The sequence below is a fragment of the Nomascus leucogenys genome, chromosome 2 (genome assembly GCF_006542625.1).
Source record: "Nomascus leucogenys isolate Asia chromosome 2, Asia_NLE_v1, whole genome shotgun sequence".
NCBI classification, from domain to species: Eukaryota; Metazoa; Chordata; class Mammalia; order Primates; family Hylobatidae; genus Nomascus; species Nomascus leucogenys.
In genome coordinates, this window is record NC_044382.1 from 70,392,943 (window position 1) to 70,409,401 (window position 16,459).

Sequence of the window (16,459 nt, forward strand, 5' to 3'; positions counted from 1 at the left end):
GTGATTGCTGGTGTAGGAAGATGAGAGGGAACTGCAGAGGACAGTGGCTAGTCTCCTCTGGCTCTGAACTCATTCACTAGGGCTGCCTCTGCCTGCCCTGGGCCCGCCCCATGTGGGGAAGGAGGGAGAAAAAGAGGCCATAATCTCCGTCCATGAGGACATGATGGGACAAAATCTGGGGGAGTTTTGAGTGTGACTGTCTGGAGGGGCAGGGGCAAGTGCTGGCAGGCTCTCCTGGAAGGGCTGGAACAGGGATGAAGGAAGAGGCAGGGTCAGGTGCTGGGAGAGATGGCTGGGTTGGAGTGGCATTGCAGGTGGCCTGTTGATGCGTGCACACAGCATGGTGCGTGGTTCTTTCTGGGGAGTCCCCAGAGAAAGCCACCGGGGCCTTGTGCTTAAATGACCCCTAAGGTTTGCACAACCTCTGTGCATTGTGTGGTTCCAGAGGCTCTCACAGGCACCTCCAAGTATCCAGGGAGTAGGTTGTGGGGGTCTGGGGAGGGCTTGTCCCTCTTCATTTGCCAGTTGAGGAAAGGAGGTTCAGAGATGCACACAGCCTTGCCCTCGCTCACACAGCCGCATGTAGCAGAGCCTGTGTCCAGCTGGCAGGCAGGCTGCTCCTTTCCAAGGTCTCCATATCCCATGGACAGGGACCCTGACCCCCAGGCCTCAGCTCGCCAGGGCCCCCTCTGTACATTACTGGTGTGGGAGGTGGAGGGGGATGCTCCATCACTGTCACCCATGTCTCTCAGCCTGGCTTTGCACACTGAGCTGCCCCCATCCCCCAGACATCAAACCAGGCCAGTGAGGAAACAGCTGGTCCCATGTGTCCCGGCGTCCACAGTCCACTTTGAATTGGGAATCTGAATGGGCTTTATTTTGAATTTCCTGTGTCTGTTGGCTCAAAATACCCATTGCTCAGGCTCTCCCAGGGGAATGTAGAGGCCTGTCCTGGGTTCCCAGGGTCTGAGCTAATTTTCCTACTGGGACGTGTTGGACAAGGTTGGGCCTGGCCCCAGACCTCTCTTTGTATCCTGTCCTGCCTTCTTACTGGTAGGAAAGTTCCAAGCCTGCTCTTGTGGAGAGAGGTTCGGCGGGGCAGAAGGAGCGTCAGGAGGGGATAAGGGCGTTCATGGGGAGTATTTACTGAGGTGATTGTGGGTCCAGGGCTCTCTGAGGGCTTCCTGCACGTGTTCTCATGAATCCCGTCCGCAGCCCTGTGAGGTTGGTACCATTATGTTCGCCATCCTGTGGGTGAGGCAGCTTTGAAGGTCAGCCTGAGGTCCAAGGTCACATGTCACAGTGAGGCTGCCCCATGCCTGGTGCCTGCCTAACTGCCAGGGTCACTGTCTACACACCTGATGAGCCAGCGCCATGCCGGAATCTTCTCCCAGAGCTCCTGGAGGCAGACTGTAAACTCTGAGGCTGACAACACCTCGATCCCCCTGAGACCCAGCTGGTGACTAAGTCCCCCTTCCCCCCATGCCAACCCCCTCCCCCACTGGGCCTGCTCCTGAGGCTTACTTGGGAGAGAAGCAGCTTGGACAGGTTGGAGGTGGAGGATGTCCCAGGCCAAGTACTGGGCCATTTGAGACAGGTGGTGGGCAGGGCTGTACTTGCTTCCTGATTTTTTGTGAACTGCACATTCAGCAAGGTCCAAGGCCGGGCACAGCTAGGCCAGCGCCTCTGTTCTGCTAGGTGCGAAGTGGGAGGTGTTTGCTGCATTTAGGGTATTTAGGCTGGGGGGGTCCTCCTTTCTACTGTGTTTTCCCCACAAGGCCCCAGGAGTCCAGTTGGCTCAGCTAGGAATCTTAGCTGTGGTTGTCGGGGTAGGTGGCCTTGCTGAGGGATTCAAAACAGGGCCCTGTCCTCTGGGCCTCTCTCTGTCTCCACCCAAACTGCTCCTTGGGCCCAGGACCTGGCTTGGAAGCCTGCCTCTTCTTCCCATCAGCATTTTCCCTGGGGCTTAAGTTGGAACCTGTGGGTGTGTGCCCCTCCTGGGCCCTGTTTTCCCGGCTGCCTATCAACTGGCACCAACACCCGGGAGCAGCAGCTCCTCTTCCCCTCCCTGCTGAAACCTCACTTCCAGGCACCAGACCCTCTGCATCCTCTGCCCTCCACCACCTCCTATGCAGGCTTCCTGGAACCTGGGGACCCTGGAGGTTTCTGGACCATATCGAGTTGCTTGGGTGGTTGTGTCCCTTTTTTTTGGGCCATGCCGGGTGGGGGAGCTGGGAGAGAAGCTGATGATTGGGTCAGGCCCAGCCAGGGGTGGAGGCTGCCCACTGGCCTGCGTCTCCCCGGATCAGAGTGTGGGCCCCCAGCCCTGTCTCTGAGGGGCCCGGGGCCTGGCTTCCCCTCCTGGCTAGGGGGCATCGCTGTTCACCATTTCCTGCCTTTCTCCTTTTTATTTTGCACCAAGCCCCCGAGGAATGCCTCTGTGGGGACGTGGGGCCCATGCTCACCCTTCTTCCTGGTGATGAGGACTGACTTGGCCTGGCACCGCCACAGTCCTGCTGAGTCTGGGCGCGGGATGGGGTTGGCTGTATTCTTCTCTCCACCCTCCTCAGACCCCACCTCCCAGCTGGACAGCTGGGCCCGAGGCCAGGGCTGAGCCAGGGGGCCAGCCCTGATTGAAAGTGCTCCTCACAGACCCCTTGGCTGGGGGCCCATGGGGTGTGGGGTCTCTGGAAGAGGCTGAGGGGCTCAGAGAAGAGGGAGCCCCCCAAGGCCAGGGGGTGGGAGAAAGCGAAGGACTGACTTTCTGGGGCAAGAGCCAAGGCTCAGCTCCCCTGGTGTTAATCCGGAGGTGATTCTGAGACTCCCCCCAAGGCCTCAGCAGCCCCTCTGCCACTCAGCCCTGGCCCCCCAAGGCGCACTGCACACATGGTTTTGCTTTTCCAGGCATCTTCCCCAGGTCCCCTCCCCCGGGTGCCTTTTCAAGCTCCTTGGCCCCTCCCCCAGCCCTCCTGGGCCCCCTCCTTCCTCCTTGACCCACTTTAGTCCCCTGTTGCTGGGGGAGGGGAGCGCGCAGCCAGCGGCTCTGATCCTGGCGCTCTCCCCCAGCATCCCCTGGGGCGGGCTCTGGATGGAGCCTGCAGGCTGAGCCAGCCCGGCCCCAGGGACTGGCACACAGCGTGCTCCGAGTGGCAGCCTCCCTGCCCCCTCCGTGGACAGACAGTTCTGGACAGCTGCCCCTGCCTGGGCCCCTGGGAAGCCCTGCCAGGACCAGGCTCCGGTTTCCCCCAACCCCTGGGAGCAGTGGCTCCAGAGGTCCCTCCTACCACTGCCTCCTTGGCGAGCGCACTTCTCAGAGGGGATGCAGGGCAGGGCCCAGCCCTGGCCTCCATCCATTCTTCCCCTAAATCTGTGCTGGAGAGCCTGGAGCTGGGGTCAAATCCTTTGTCTGCTGTTGATCTGTGTGACTTGGGGAACTCCACCAACGGTCTCTGGGCCTCATCTGTGCATTGAGGGACTTGGAGCAGATAGCTAACCTCCATCAAACACGCCTGTGTTGCCAGGACTGCTGACTGTTTACGTTTAGAGTCTCTTTGTATTGTCACAGCGCTGTGGTCATGCTGTCTCAATCTGTATTTTCAAGATGAGGCAACTGAGGCACCGAGAGAGGAAGTCACTTGTTTGAGGTTACGTAGGCTGTATGTGGTGGAACTGCAGGGCCTTAAGCCCAGGCAAGCCTGATGAGATGATTTTTCTTCTCCCTAACATCCTCCAATCGATCCTGACCCTGGGGCTGTTAACTCTTCAGGGACAACTGCCCAGCCCACTGAGGACTTGGGATCTTCACTCTTTCCTGCTCAGGTGTTGGCTGGGTCCCCAAGCCTGCCCCCTGCCCTGTGACAGGCTGTGGGAAGCCAAGGCCGCTTCCCACCCCAACTGGGATCTCACCCCATCCTGAGTTCCAGTTCTGTGGTCCAGTGGCCTGACCGAGTACAGGAGCCAAGTGCAAGAGCCAGGATCCAGGAGCGGCCTGTAGTTTCCGCCTGCCCTCCCTGCCCTCCTTGCCCACCCAGCCCTGCTGCACCCCTGCACATGCTCCCCTCCTCCCTTCCCATGAAATCCCTGAAAAACAAGTATAACATATACAGTGGGAAGGTCCTGAGGGGGCTGTTGAAATTTGGGAACCAGTGCTTCCCTAATCTCTGCATTTTCTGCCTTTTCCTTCTTAAGCCTTGACATCTGTCCATCCTCTGGGAACCTTTTCATTTCACCATCATTGTCTTGCCGAATAAAGGAGGGGGTGGGAGGTGGGAGGGGCCCTGGGAGCGAAGTCAGGACATCTTTTCTTATTTGCCTAATTTCCTCACTCAAATGTGTCTTGTGATTAAACATTTTCTTAGCGAGCTTGGTTAGGGCCAGGCTGAGTTTCTTTTCATAAACATTGGCAAGTGAATTTAACAGCCCTGTTTGTATTAGCTGGAGGTTTCATTTGCATAGTGATTGTTCTTAGGAAACAAAATAATAGCTTGCACTTTATGAAACTGTATAAATACCGGGGTCTGGAGCTGGGCGCATGCGCAGGCCTTTGCTCTCGCACGTAAATCCATCCTGTTTGGGGAGGAAATTCAGGCTCCAGGAAGAGCCAAGTGCTGAGGGTTTTCTCTGCGTAGCGGTGTTCCCCTGGCTGGAGTCCTGGGTCCTGGGTGTTGCCTGCTGGGCGGAGCTTGTGAAAGCGGATAAACCTCCCCAAGCTTGTGCGTGGACCCCAGTTCCAATCAGGGTCCCATGAGGGGCCAGGCCTGGCAGGGCTGGGCGAGGAGGAGGGTTGCTCACCTGAGCGCCCACTCATTTATGTTGCCCTTCCAACCTTTTAGATGAAGGCTGCAAACTGGAGGCTCGAGGCTGAGTGTTGCTCACAGATGTGTTTTGATTGGCTTGCTCTGTGTTTGAAAGGAAGAAATCAACATTGAGAGATCTGGAGATGTCACAGAAAACAATCGGAGTTCTTGCTTCTGTCTCCTAAGCAATGGGTAGATCTGGGACTTCAAGGTCCCCATTTCAGGCTTGGCTACCATCCTGGGGCTGGGGGTGGTGACTGCTTCTGTAGGTGGGCATATCTCTTCTGTCCATCACAGTCCAGACCTTGGCTGAAGTCACTCATTGATGTCCCTGCCTGGCCCCTGGGGAATTTAGGGTCCTGCTTGCAGTGGGTCCTCTCTGTTCACCATGTGCCCTGTAGGCTTGAAGTCAGCGATTCACCTGGCCCCTCGGGTGCTCTGTTCTGACCTGTCATAACTGCTCCTGCATCTTTTGGCTGTACCCTTCCCCCTCTTGCCCCGCTCAGGCCCTGCCTATTTGAGGAGCGCCTATTTGAGGAGCTCTTCCTGGGCCTTCTGGCTTTGCCCCAGTGGCTGTGAGTTCAAGCTCTCCTGATGTCCATATTGGCTGGGGGGTGGAGATATGGACAGGGAGTCGCTTTGCGAGGTCACACCCTTATTCCCAGGAGCTTGTCTTTGCTCAGAACATTCCTGGCCTTTTCCTCAGCAGATCTCTCTGGAGCCTGCTGCCCCAGAAGACAGGCGTTTCATGAGCTCAGAATCTGTTTTTCAGACTCAGGCAGCATCGCCGCCCAGCTCGGTCAGCTGGCTTGGCCCGATTTTGGAATCTACTGGAGTTAAGTGGGCCCAGAATAATACCTGTCCATTAAGGGAATGGTTTGACAAGGCATCAGGGCTGGAGTTGGATTTCTAGCTGAGGAATGATGCCTGCCCCACACCCCAGATGACCCAGCCTTGGTGGCCAGGGCCCTCGGATATTTGGTGCCTTTATGGAGCCTCCACTTTAGAGGAGGAAAAGTCAGAAGCAACAAAGAAAGCAGGTGAAACTGATGAATACTGACACCTTCCTTTTTTTTTTTTTTGAGATAGTCTCGTTCTGTCACCCAGGCTGGAGTGCTCACTGCAACCTCCACCTCCTTGGTTCAAGTGATTCTCCTGCCTCTGCCTCCCCAGTAGCTGGGACTACAGGCATGCCCCACCATGCCTGGCTAATTTTTTTTGTACTTTTTTTTTCAGTAGAGATGGGGTTTCACCATGTTGGCCAGGCTGGTCTGGAACTCCTGACCTCAGATGATCTGCCTGCCCTGGCCTACCAAAGTGCTGGGATTACAGGCGTAAGCCACCGTGCTTGGACTTTATCTATAATTTCTTCACCGTGCAGCGCTCTGCCCTGTAGTCTGGGTGTCCCAGGTGTCCCCCTGGGAGAACAGCTCCTGTTGATCCCCGTTTGCTTCCAGGCCTTCATCATGGACTGCCTTGGGAAGTCACTGGGAGTTTCGTGCCCTGTATGGTGGTCTCGTGCTGTTCTCACAGCAGCTCCAGCTAATAGTTATATTAGTTCTGCTTTATAGGTGAGGAAACTGAGGTTCTGTGGCCCAAGGTCATACAGCTGCCCAAGGTCACAAACCTGGTAAATAATTGGAGATACTGGGATTTGATCTGCCCTCTTAACCCTGACCCTATATGATTTGTTTCTCCAATTATAACATAGGGAAAATGAACCCATCTCCTAGGGTTCTTGAAGGCAAAGATAAAATAAGTAAAGAGAGATTTACAAAGATAAAATGAACAAAGAAAGATTTCACTGTAGAACATGGACTCGGGTGCTTTGAGGTTTCTTTAACTCTTTATTTCTGGGTGGTGTCATTAAGCATAACGCTTTCTCCTCTTCTCCCCCTGCCTCAGTCTTCATGAGCTGTACTTTGACCATGTCACTGCTCTGGCTCTGGCCAGGTGTTCCCCCTCACACCCTGAGGTTGTGAAATTCCCCTGGGGAGAGAGTTGCATCTCTGATAGTTGGGGCTCCTCTTGGCAGGGAGCGGTGCAGAGAAACCTGCAGCGTCTTCTGAAAAGAGGAAGAGCAAGCAGTCAGGTCAGAAATTCAGTGTTGGTGGAACTGGCTGGCTGACACAGGATTGTATCACCTGGGATGCTTTGAGCTGCAAGACATGCAATCCAAGTTCAGAAAAGCTCAAGCGTAAGGGGCTGTGAGATCTCCTAGGATGAGAAGTGTGTAGGAGTGTGGCTGCAGAGAACTTAGCTGAGCAGCTCAGTACTGTCAGCAGAGACCCAGCTGCCTTCTGTCTTTATGTTCTGTCCTGCTCAACTCATTGGCTGGTACCCTTGGATTTGTCTCCTCATGATGAAGAAATGGCTGCTGTGGTGCCAGACATTACCCCCCAACACATCAGTGTCCAAAGACCAGGAGAGAGAAGCTCCCTGACACAGGCCTGTCTTTAGGGGAAGGATACCTCTCCTAAATGTCCCCATGTTCCCTCCCTTGTATCTCGCTGTGCTGACAACGGCATCCCTTGAACGTCCTGCACCAATCTCAGGCCAACATATGGAACCCCCTTTGGAGTTAGTGAATCTGGGGATGTTCGAGCAAAATTTGAATTAGGCCAGCAAGAAAGAAGGAGGGGGAAATGCTGCTGGGGATCACCCAGCACTGTCTGGGGGAGCTTGTGTGAGTGGCTGTCTCTTTCCATGCAAGGTTCCAGAGCATCTCCCTCATGTCATGGGAGCTCTCCCTCACATCTCATCAGTCCCCCGGCCTCAACTCATGTCCTAGGACTGTGCCGTTCCTTCCTCTGCACGGCTTTCCCCGTGACTGAGACTCTTCCTCTGTACTAGCCTGCCTGGCTCTTTATCCTTCTTCTGGACTCAGGTTCAATGTCACCTCTTCTGCGCGGCCTTTCCTGACCCTTCTCCCAAAGTGGGCCCACTGCTGTTACTGTCTCTCTCTTGCTCTTTTTAATGTCATGTTAGTTGTTCTCAGTAGGAATTTATTGATGTATTCACTTGTTTACAGTTCCTTCCTCAGTGGCTGCTCAGCTGTCCCCGGACAGGGGCCAGGTTTGACTTGCCCACTCCTGTGTTCCTAGGCTTCAGGAGAAAGGGTTAGTGGGATGGAGAAGGGATTCACAGTGCCTGGCATGTAGTTGGCATTTAGGAGATATTGACTGAATGAAGGAGCCATTGGTCCCCCATCTTACCTGAATTCCTGTCTCTTTTTTCCTGTTTCTGTCCTCCTCTCCACTGGAGCCCCCACATTTCTTTTTGTTCGTTGAGGAAGAACAAGAATGTCTCCATGAGCCCATGGACCTGACTTCTCTTGACAGTGTTGGGATTGCTGGCAGGGCTTCTCCAAAGGCCACTTCTGTGAAAAAGTCCACATCTGGAGGTAGGGCATGCAGTGGCGAGCCTGTGCAGCGGAGCAGGCTGAGGAAGGGAGTCTGGACACTGTTCAGCCGCCTTCCTGGCTTGTAGGTGCCCGCTGAAGCCAGGGGGCAACATGGATGCTGGTCTGGACATCTGGATCTGACCCTTTCTGCACAGGTTTGGTCACTTTGCTCCAGGACAGTTTTTATTTTTACATTTTTATTTAGAGACAGGGTGTCACTTTGTCACTCAGGCTGGAATGCAGTGGTGTGATCATAGCTCACTGCCACCTCCAACTCTCGGGCTCAAAGAAGGAGGGCTCGTTTACACTGCTGGGGACCCCCTCTGTCCATGAGATAGTGGGATCCTTCCATTTCAGGGGTATCCAGCCCAGCCCACTCCTGGGAAAGCAGTTCCTTTGTGAGGATTGCCAATGCCAGATTGTAAGGCTGATCTGGGAGCCAGTTGGACATTCTACACAACACAGAGGTGGAAAGAGTTGGCTGTGGTTCCTTCAAGTTTAACAAGCAATTTGAGTAACTGCCTGGAATAGCCAGCTTGACCATCCCCAGGGCTCAGATGACGTGGTGTGGGTGCTGCTGCATTGTTGGTGTGGGACTGGGGATAGAGGAGAAAACAGCTTGCTCTGGCTGGGTTGGCAACATTGGAGGGTGAATGAGGGCCCAGGGGGAGCAGGGATCAGACCAGGAGGTGAGTGGAACCAGGCTAGGAAGGGTCTTGAAGGCCACAGGCCAGCCTGCCATGAAGCCTCCCTAATTCGAGTCCTCAGGCTGCCAAAAAGACTGTTCACTCTCCCTGAGGGTAGAGAAAGAGCCTCCCTGGGTCTCCAGACCTCTCCTCCATAGCCGGTTGTGGGACAAATTATGGCCTTTCTGCCTGTGCGTGGGCGGGACTGTAGTGTATGTACATGGATCCACACAGGACTCGCCTGGAGCATGGCGCCCACCCAGGGGCTCTTTGGGGAATTTGTTGGCTGCAGTGTGAGTCTAATGAGCAAAGCATTCAGTGGTGGGTCTGTGGGTTCCCCAACAGGGCTCAGTCTCCCCAAATCCCTCAAAGTGGAGCTGTTTAAGCTGGCGGAGTCTTTTCTAGACCCCTGCTGTTGCTTTTAGGGAACTTGCTTATGTTATGTTGCCTTTTCTTTTTCAGTGGGAAGTGTCGGTGTGAGTAATTATATATATTTTCACAAACTCGGACTATGCTTCATTTAAACTTCTATAAACATGTCTGTGTAATTCTAATTAACTGCTCGCATAAAGCCATCACAAGTTACATGGGGAAATGCTCATTTGCCAGACTGTTGCCTAAAAGCCAAGGAAAATATTATGTTCTTCCAACAAACAGACTATTCATGTAGACTGTTACCAAGATAAACAGGAGATATTTGAGGACAAGTGAGATTCTAAGCAGTGATGGCTGAGCCTCCTGTAACTGGTGTTATTCAGGGTTGGCAGGCTGGGTGGCTTGATTGAGTGATAAATGCTCTTCAAGAAAAATGCCTGAATTTGGAATGTGGGGTCAGGACCCTGGAGATGGGCCATCTCGTGGTACTCTTTGGGCAGGAGGCCACTCTGAATTTCATGAAAAGTCTGAATCGGAGAAGAGTCAACGAAATGGCTTGCACTTGTACTTCCAAGAAGTTCTTTTAGCAGTGCGTACTAGGGTCACTAAGAAAGTGTGTAAAAAGAGATTCTTGGGGCTGCTTTAATAAATGCGTAAGAATGATTTCAAGTTAATCATTCAGACTGGGCATGGTGGCTGACGCCTGTAATCCCAGGGTTAGGGGATATTCTACCGCCAGAAAAAGAATGGAATAGCTCTTTCTGTACCCCCACTGAAAAAAAAAGGCAACATAACAATTTTTCCAGAGGCTGAGGCGGTAGGATTGTTTGAAGCCTGAAGGGTGAGACCAGCCCAGGCAACATAGACCCTATTGCTACAAAAAATAAAAATGCAAAAATTAGCCTGGCGTGGTGGCACATGCCTGTAGTCCCAGCTACTCGAGAGGCTGAGGTGAGAGAATTGCCTGAGCCCAGGAGTTCAAGGCTTCAGTGAACTATGATTGAGCTGCTGCACTCCAGCCTGGGACACAGAATGAGACCCCGACTGAAAAAAAAAAAAGTTAGCTGTTCATTCATTCATTCTTCCATCCAATCAAGTATTACTGAGCATCTGTCATGTCCCAGACTAGGTAGGGTTCTTGCTGCCGCAGTGAGAAACATCCAAACCCCTGCCCTCCTGGAGCTGATGTTCTGCTTGTTGTTGTTGGTAACCAGACAAGGAAGTGAAATGTATACAGTTTGTTAGAGACAAGGGCTCAGGAAGACAAGGAAGGATGAGGGGTGGGGGAACTGGTGAAGATTGCCTGGCGTGTTTGAGGAGGGATGAGGCGGGGGCCTGCTCTGTGGCTGGAGGCTGGAGCGAGCAGGTGATCGGGAGAAGTGGGTGATGAGGTCAGATGGCTGACCTGGGCCGGGAGATGTATCTCTTTTATTTTATGTGGAAGATGTTTCTGAGCTGCTTGGCAATTATAATTTTTAATATCTTTTCCTTCAGAGAATGGTAAAGTCCTTAAAATGTTGCAATACTTGCTCAATTGCAGCAGATAAGAATACTACACAAAACTATAGAGAAGAAAATCAAACCCTCCGGAATGTCCCCCTGAAGAGGACCACTGTTGCACTGGGGACCCTCCTTTCAGGCATCCTCATTTTATCATCTCCCTTTGCTTTCTTCCCCAGTGGCCTTTTCAAAGGTCAGAGAGAAATGCTTAGTCAAACCCCTACTTGAGTATCACAGGTGACTAATTTTGGGATTGAAGATTAAGGAGGTTTTGTTGCGTCCTTAAAGAACTTGGAATTGGAGTCCAGGTAGTTTTGGTAAGTCATCAACAGCTGGAAAGAACTCTCAGAAAGTGACTCACTTTCAGGCTGATAGTTCTGTGTAGAAAACATTCCCTGTAATGGTGAACACGTATTGATTCCCTCCTGCATCCCAGGCATTAGACATAAGCAGTCCCTATTTAGTTCTTTCGATTCGCACAGCAACTCTATGAGGTTGGTGCTGTTATTCTTATTATCATAGGCAAGGAACAGGGTCAGGGAGGGTAATGACCTTCCCCCAATCACACAGGTGATTAGGGAATGGGACCTCAACATCAGAGTCCTGGCTCTGGGCAGGAGTTAAGGTTGAAGACGCCATGAAGCAATCCAGCCTGACTTGTTCCCCTTCCCCTTAACTGCATATTGGGTAGCCTCTGTTGCTGTGTGCCCCAGCCATATTGAGAGCTTTGCCTCTCTCATTTGCTTTTAAGAAAGGCATCTTGGAAGGTTCTCTTTGAGTCCTCTGGGCTGGATTGACCAGAGACAGATGTAATAATGCACATCAAAGCTCATCCCTGGCATGTGACAGCCCTTTCTTTTTTATTTTTTGAGACAGGGTCTTGCTTTTTTACTCAGGCTGGAGTGCAGTGGTACAATCTCCGCTCACTGAAGCCTTGACCTCCCGGGCTCAAGCAGTCCTCTGGCCTCAGCTTCTTGAGGAGCTGGGACTACAGGTGCATGCCACCACACCTGGCTAATTTTTATATTTTTTGTAGAGACAGAGGTTTCACTGTTGCCTAGGCTGGTCTTGAACTCCTGGGGTCAAGAGATCCACCTGTCTTGGCCTCGGAAAGTAATGGGATTATAGGTGTGAGCCACCACACCTGGCCAGCCCTTTTCAATAAACAAGAGATTTTATTATTAGTAAATTCTTCTGAAACCTTGTTGGTCCCTAGGAAAGGGCCTGGAACTGCCTGTGTCTGAGGGGGCTGGATGGATTAGGTCTGGATGTTATGGTCTGTTTCTGACCGCTTCGTTCATTCACGCCCTCGCTCATTGATATTGAGGTGTGATTTTCCAGCAAGAGAGTCCCCTGGTCTCAAGTTTCCGGAGGCACCCACTACAATCTAGATTCCAATTAGCTTAATTGCTTCATATTAGACTTCTTAGAAAAGATTTTTTTTTTCTTGCTGATGGCTGCGTTTCCAGGAATGTCTCCCCCACTGCCTTCCTTCCTGCTTCTTCCAAGCTTGTTTCTTTCAACTTTATTTCTCCAGTACTGGCCTGCACCTCAGTCCGGTTAGACCCAGTGCCATTGTGTCAGTTTACATCTGAGTGGCCAAAGTGACACCAGGAAAAAAAAAAGCATATATTATATATATGTATGGAGAGAAAGAGAGAGTGGGAGCTTATATATCCCATGTATGTAAAATTACGTGTGTTATTTTTAAATAGAAAATTTCTTTTTAGGGTGTGTGTATGTTTCAGTGAAAGAACTGGACACAGAATCTACCCAGAGTTCTGACCCTATCTCTCTTCCTTTTGCCATCAACACCAGATTTTTTAAAAAGTAATTTTCAACAACCAAAGGAAACAGTTACATCCTGATTGACACACAGGATGTCGGAGCAGCATTCTTGCTGTTAAGTGATCAGGATTTCAGCCAAGGGAATATAATGAAATCCACATAAAAATTTATTTACCTAATGAAAATCCTGGAGTAATGCATAAGTGGTTCTCTGATAATAAAATGCAAATCTAAAACTATAACCAGGAGGACAATAATCTTCATTAAATGTATTGTCTAGAGGAAGCCTGTGACATCTACTTAACAGTGATTTGATTTGTTTAGTAATTTCCACGTAATATTTAAACTTTATTTCGAGTCTTAAAAACCAGCCCACGAGTTTCTTTTGCATCAGAGAGGAGGGCAGCTGTTGGTGGATGGAGGTGCCCGCCCGTTGGATTCTCAGGGCCTCTGCTTATGGGGCACCCTGGAATCTCGTCCTTTTCTGGGCAGCGCAGCGTGGCATTTGGTGGAGAGGCGGGATCCAGGAAGGGAAAGTAAGGAGTCAGGTTTCCTTCTGGGAGTGAGACCCAGAAAAGCTCCTGTTCTGCAGGAAAATGGCATCCGAGGCTTAGAAAGCCTTGGAGATGGGAAGTGACTCGCCCAAGTTTATCTTGGAGCTCTGGTGGTGCCCAGGTCTCCTGGCTCCCCACCCAGTGCTCCTGCCTTCCTGAAATCTGGCCAGAGCTGAGGATTTGAGTGCCACTCTTCTGCCACTCAGGCTCTGTGTAGCATCTCTGTAGCTCTCTCTCCTGGCCCGAGACCACTTAGCAACAGCACACCTCCCCCACCCCCAACTTCGGATTGGCATGATTGGAAGTTGGAAGCAGGGTGGAAATGCTTTGGAAGCAGGCTGACCTGGGTTCAAAACCTGGCTGTGTCTCTTGTCAACTGAGGAACCGTGGGCCTGCACCTTACTTTCTGTGAGGTTCAGGGTCCCTACCTGTGACAGGGCGGCTCTAATCTCTGCCTTTGGGACTGCTGGGAGGACTCTGAGGAAGCGTGTGCAGTGTCTGGCTGGAGATGCAATGCCTGGCTGTGGGCTTAGAAGTCTCTTGGGTAGCTTAGAAGCATGATAGGGAATAATTTATTTTGGGACATTCCCCACAGTTTTGACACGAATAATCTAAGCCCTAGATGAGAAACATTACCCTTTTGGATTAAAAAAATTTTTTTTGAGACGTTATCACTCTGTCATCGAGGCTGGAGTGCTGTGGCATTATATGGCTCACTGTAACCTCCACTTTCTGGGCTCAGGCAATCTTGCCACAGCCTCCTGAGCAGCTTGGGACTACAGGTGTGTACCAAATTTTTATTTTTATTTATTTATTTATTCATTTTTTTTGAGACAGAGTCTTGCTGTCGCCCAGGCTGGAGTGCAGTGGTGCGATCTCGGCTCACTGCAGGCTCCGCCCCCCGGGGTTCACGCCATCCTCCTGCCTCAGCCTCCCGAGTAGCTGGGACTACAGGCGCCCGCCACCTCGCCCGGCTAATTTTTTGTATTTTTAGTAGAGACGGGATTTCACTGTGTTAGCCAGGATGGTCTCGATCTCCTGACCTCGTGATCCGCCCGCCTCAGCCTCCCAAAGTGCTGGGATTACAGGCGTGAGCCACCACGCCCGGCCTTAAAATTTTTATTTTTTGTAGAGAGGTCTCACTTATATTGCCCAGGCTGGTCTCGGACTCCTAAGCTCAAGTGATCCTCCTACCTCTGTCTTCCCAAAGTGCTGGGATTACAGGTGTCAGTCACTGTGCTCGGCCCCTTTAACACAAAATCCCAGATACAAGGCAGGTGAAGCCTGTTGGTGCATGTACATGTGCAAGTGTGTGTGTGTGTGTGTGTTTTCCCACCAGATATCATGGTAACTTCACAGATTACTCAACCTTCCTCTCACTGTCTCCCCTGCCTCCTTCTCCTCCTTTTTTTTCCCCCAACAAGTTATAACTTTTTTCTTTCCCTTCGGAATGTTGCAGAGCATTTTGAAAAAATACTAAAACAAATTATCCATAGTCTCAAGGAAGAATCTCCTTCCAAGGGCAGCATAGGACTCTGGTTAGGAACACAGGCCTGTTCAGACACCGGCTTTGAGCTTACCAGCTAGCTGTGCGCCCTTGGGCAACTTCCTTATCCTCTCTGAGCCTCAGTTTCCTCGCCTGTGATGCAGCATTAACACTAGTTTTTTCCTGCACAGCTGTGAAGATTAAACAAGATAATGTGTGTAAAATGCTTAGCAGAGTGTCTGGCACTTAGTCAGTGCTTAATAAATGGGAGCTGTTTTGTTGTTGCAAGAGAAAAGGTTGCTCTGAACAGAAGCCCTGTGAAATGGAGAAGTGAGGCTTCTGTTCAGGTAGTGATGCCAGCCGGCCGGCAGGCCAGCCAGGCATAATGGCTTGAGTTTCCATCCAAGGGCTGGCTCAGGTTACTCCTGGCCCATTAGCAATGCTGGTGAGAGCTTGGAGCTTCTTAAGTTCAAGGTCGATCACAGGCCTTGTCCCCCACTCGGGCCTCTCTGCTTTGCCCAGTCATTAGTCACCAGGGTGGTCTGATGAGAAAGTGAGGATGCCTTAGGGCCTCCTATCCTGAACTCTGGGCCACACCCCAGGGAAGGGCCTTGCTCAAGGCAGGGGATCAGCCATCCAGAGGCTTTGAAAATTCACTTGTGTATCTGGAAAAGCAGTTAAATCCTGGCTGCATAGATGACTACCTGGGCAAGTCATTGAGTAGTCTGAGCCTCAGTTTGCTCATCTGTCAAATGGGCACACAAGTAGCATTTCACCAGGAGATTGCACATGCTTACTAGCCTGCAATAAGAAATTCTGTATTTATTCCCCCAGGAAAACTTCCTGGAGAAGGATGGATTTTACCCTGTAAGAGAAGAAAGACATGGATGCATAAGAAGAGGGGTGAGCAGGGGAGGCCTTGAGCTGAGGGGTGGGGCAAGTGAAGTAGGCAGACAGAAGGAGCTCGAACTAGAGCTTAGTTCTCTTAGACAATGTGGGTCTCATACCTTCTGACTCAGCTAGGGGCCTTGCCTGGGGAGGATGAAGGAGCAACATCATCTTGACCCCATCTAACTTGGATTTAACAATTCCTGCCGGGGGCCGGACGTGGTGGCTCACGCCTGTAATCCCAACATTTTGGGAGGCCGAGGGAGGTGGATCGCCTGAGGTCAGGAGTTCGAGACCAGCCTGGCCAACATGGTGACTCCCTGTCTCTACTAAAAACACAAAAACTAGCCAGGCATGGTGGTGGGCACCTGTAATCCCAGCTACTCGGGAGGCTGAGGCATGAGAATCACTTGAACCTGAGAGGCGGGGGTCACAGCAAGCTGAAATCACACCACTGCACTCCAGCCTGGGCAACAGAGAGAGACTCTGTTTCAGGAAAAAAAAAAAAAATTCCTGCGGGGGTTACTTAGACAAACGGGTTGTCCTTTCAGCCCAAATACTCCCACAGTCTCCTGTATCAGGAGATCCTGCCCACGTGCTCTTGGAATTCACCAGCCAACCAGGGGTGTTTCTTCTTACTCATCTTCGGCTTTCCCAGCTCTTTCCTCTAGTAGGATAGGAGATGTGGAAGTGATTGAACCATCTGTGGGAGAGAGAGGAAAACCCAACTGGAGGCATTGAATGCATCCCCCAGAGGCCCTTTCATGGGTGTGCACAGCAGACCTCACCGCCTTTGAGCACAGCCTTGGAGGCTGCAGAGGGACTGGGCTGTAGGGGGTGGTAATAAATACCCTGAGGCCTGGGGAGCCCCGTGTGGCCTCCTTCCCTGGGCCCACAGAAGGGCCTGAGTGACAGCCAGGCTCGGCCTTCGCACACCCTGGAGCCAGGGGGAGGAAAAAAGAGAGCGACAGGGGCAGAGGAGG

At 51.8% G+C, this 16,459-nt stretch overlaps 1 protein-coding gene across 3 annotated transcripts in view; it reads left to right on the top strand.

Moving 5' to 3' along the window:
* ZNF423 (zinc finger protein 423) overlaps positions 1-16,459 on the top strand; it is a 369,635-nt gene that overhangs the window by 20,080 nt on the left and 333,096 nt on the right. The window contains exon 1 of one of the 3 annotated variants that reach the window (XM_030797370.1): positions 15,429-15,491. The exons of the other annotated variants lie outside the window; for them this stretch is intronic. Within the exon in view, the coding sequence (XP_030653230.1) occupies positions 15,476-15,491 (16 nt within the window). The 5' untranslated portion in view covers positions 15,429-15,475. Of the gene's footprint in view, positions 1-15,428; positions 15,492-16,459 lie in introns of those variants that run through there. 3 annotated transcript variants of the gene reach the window in all.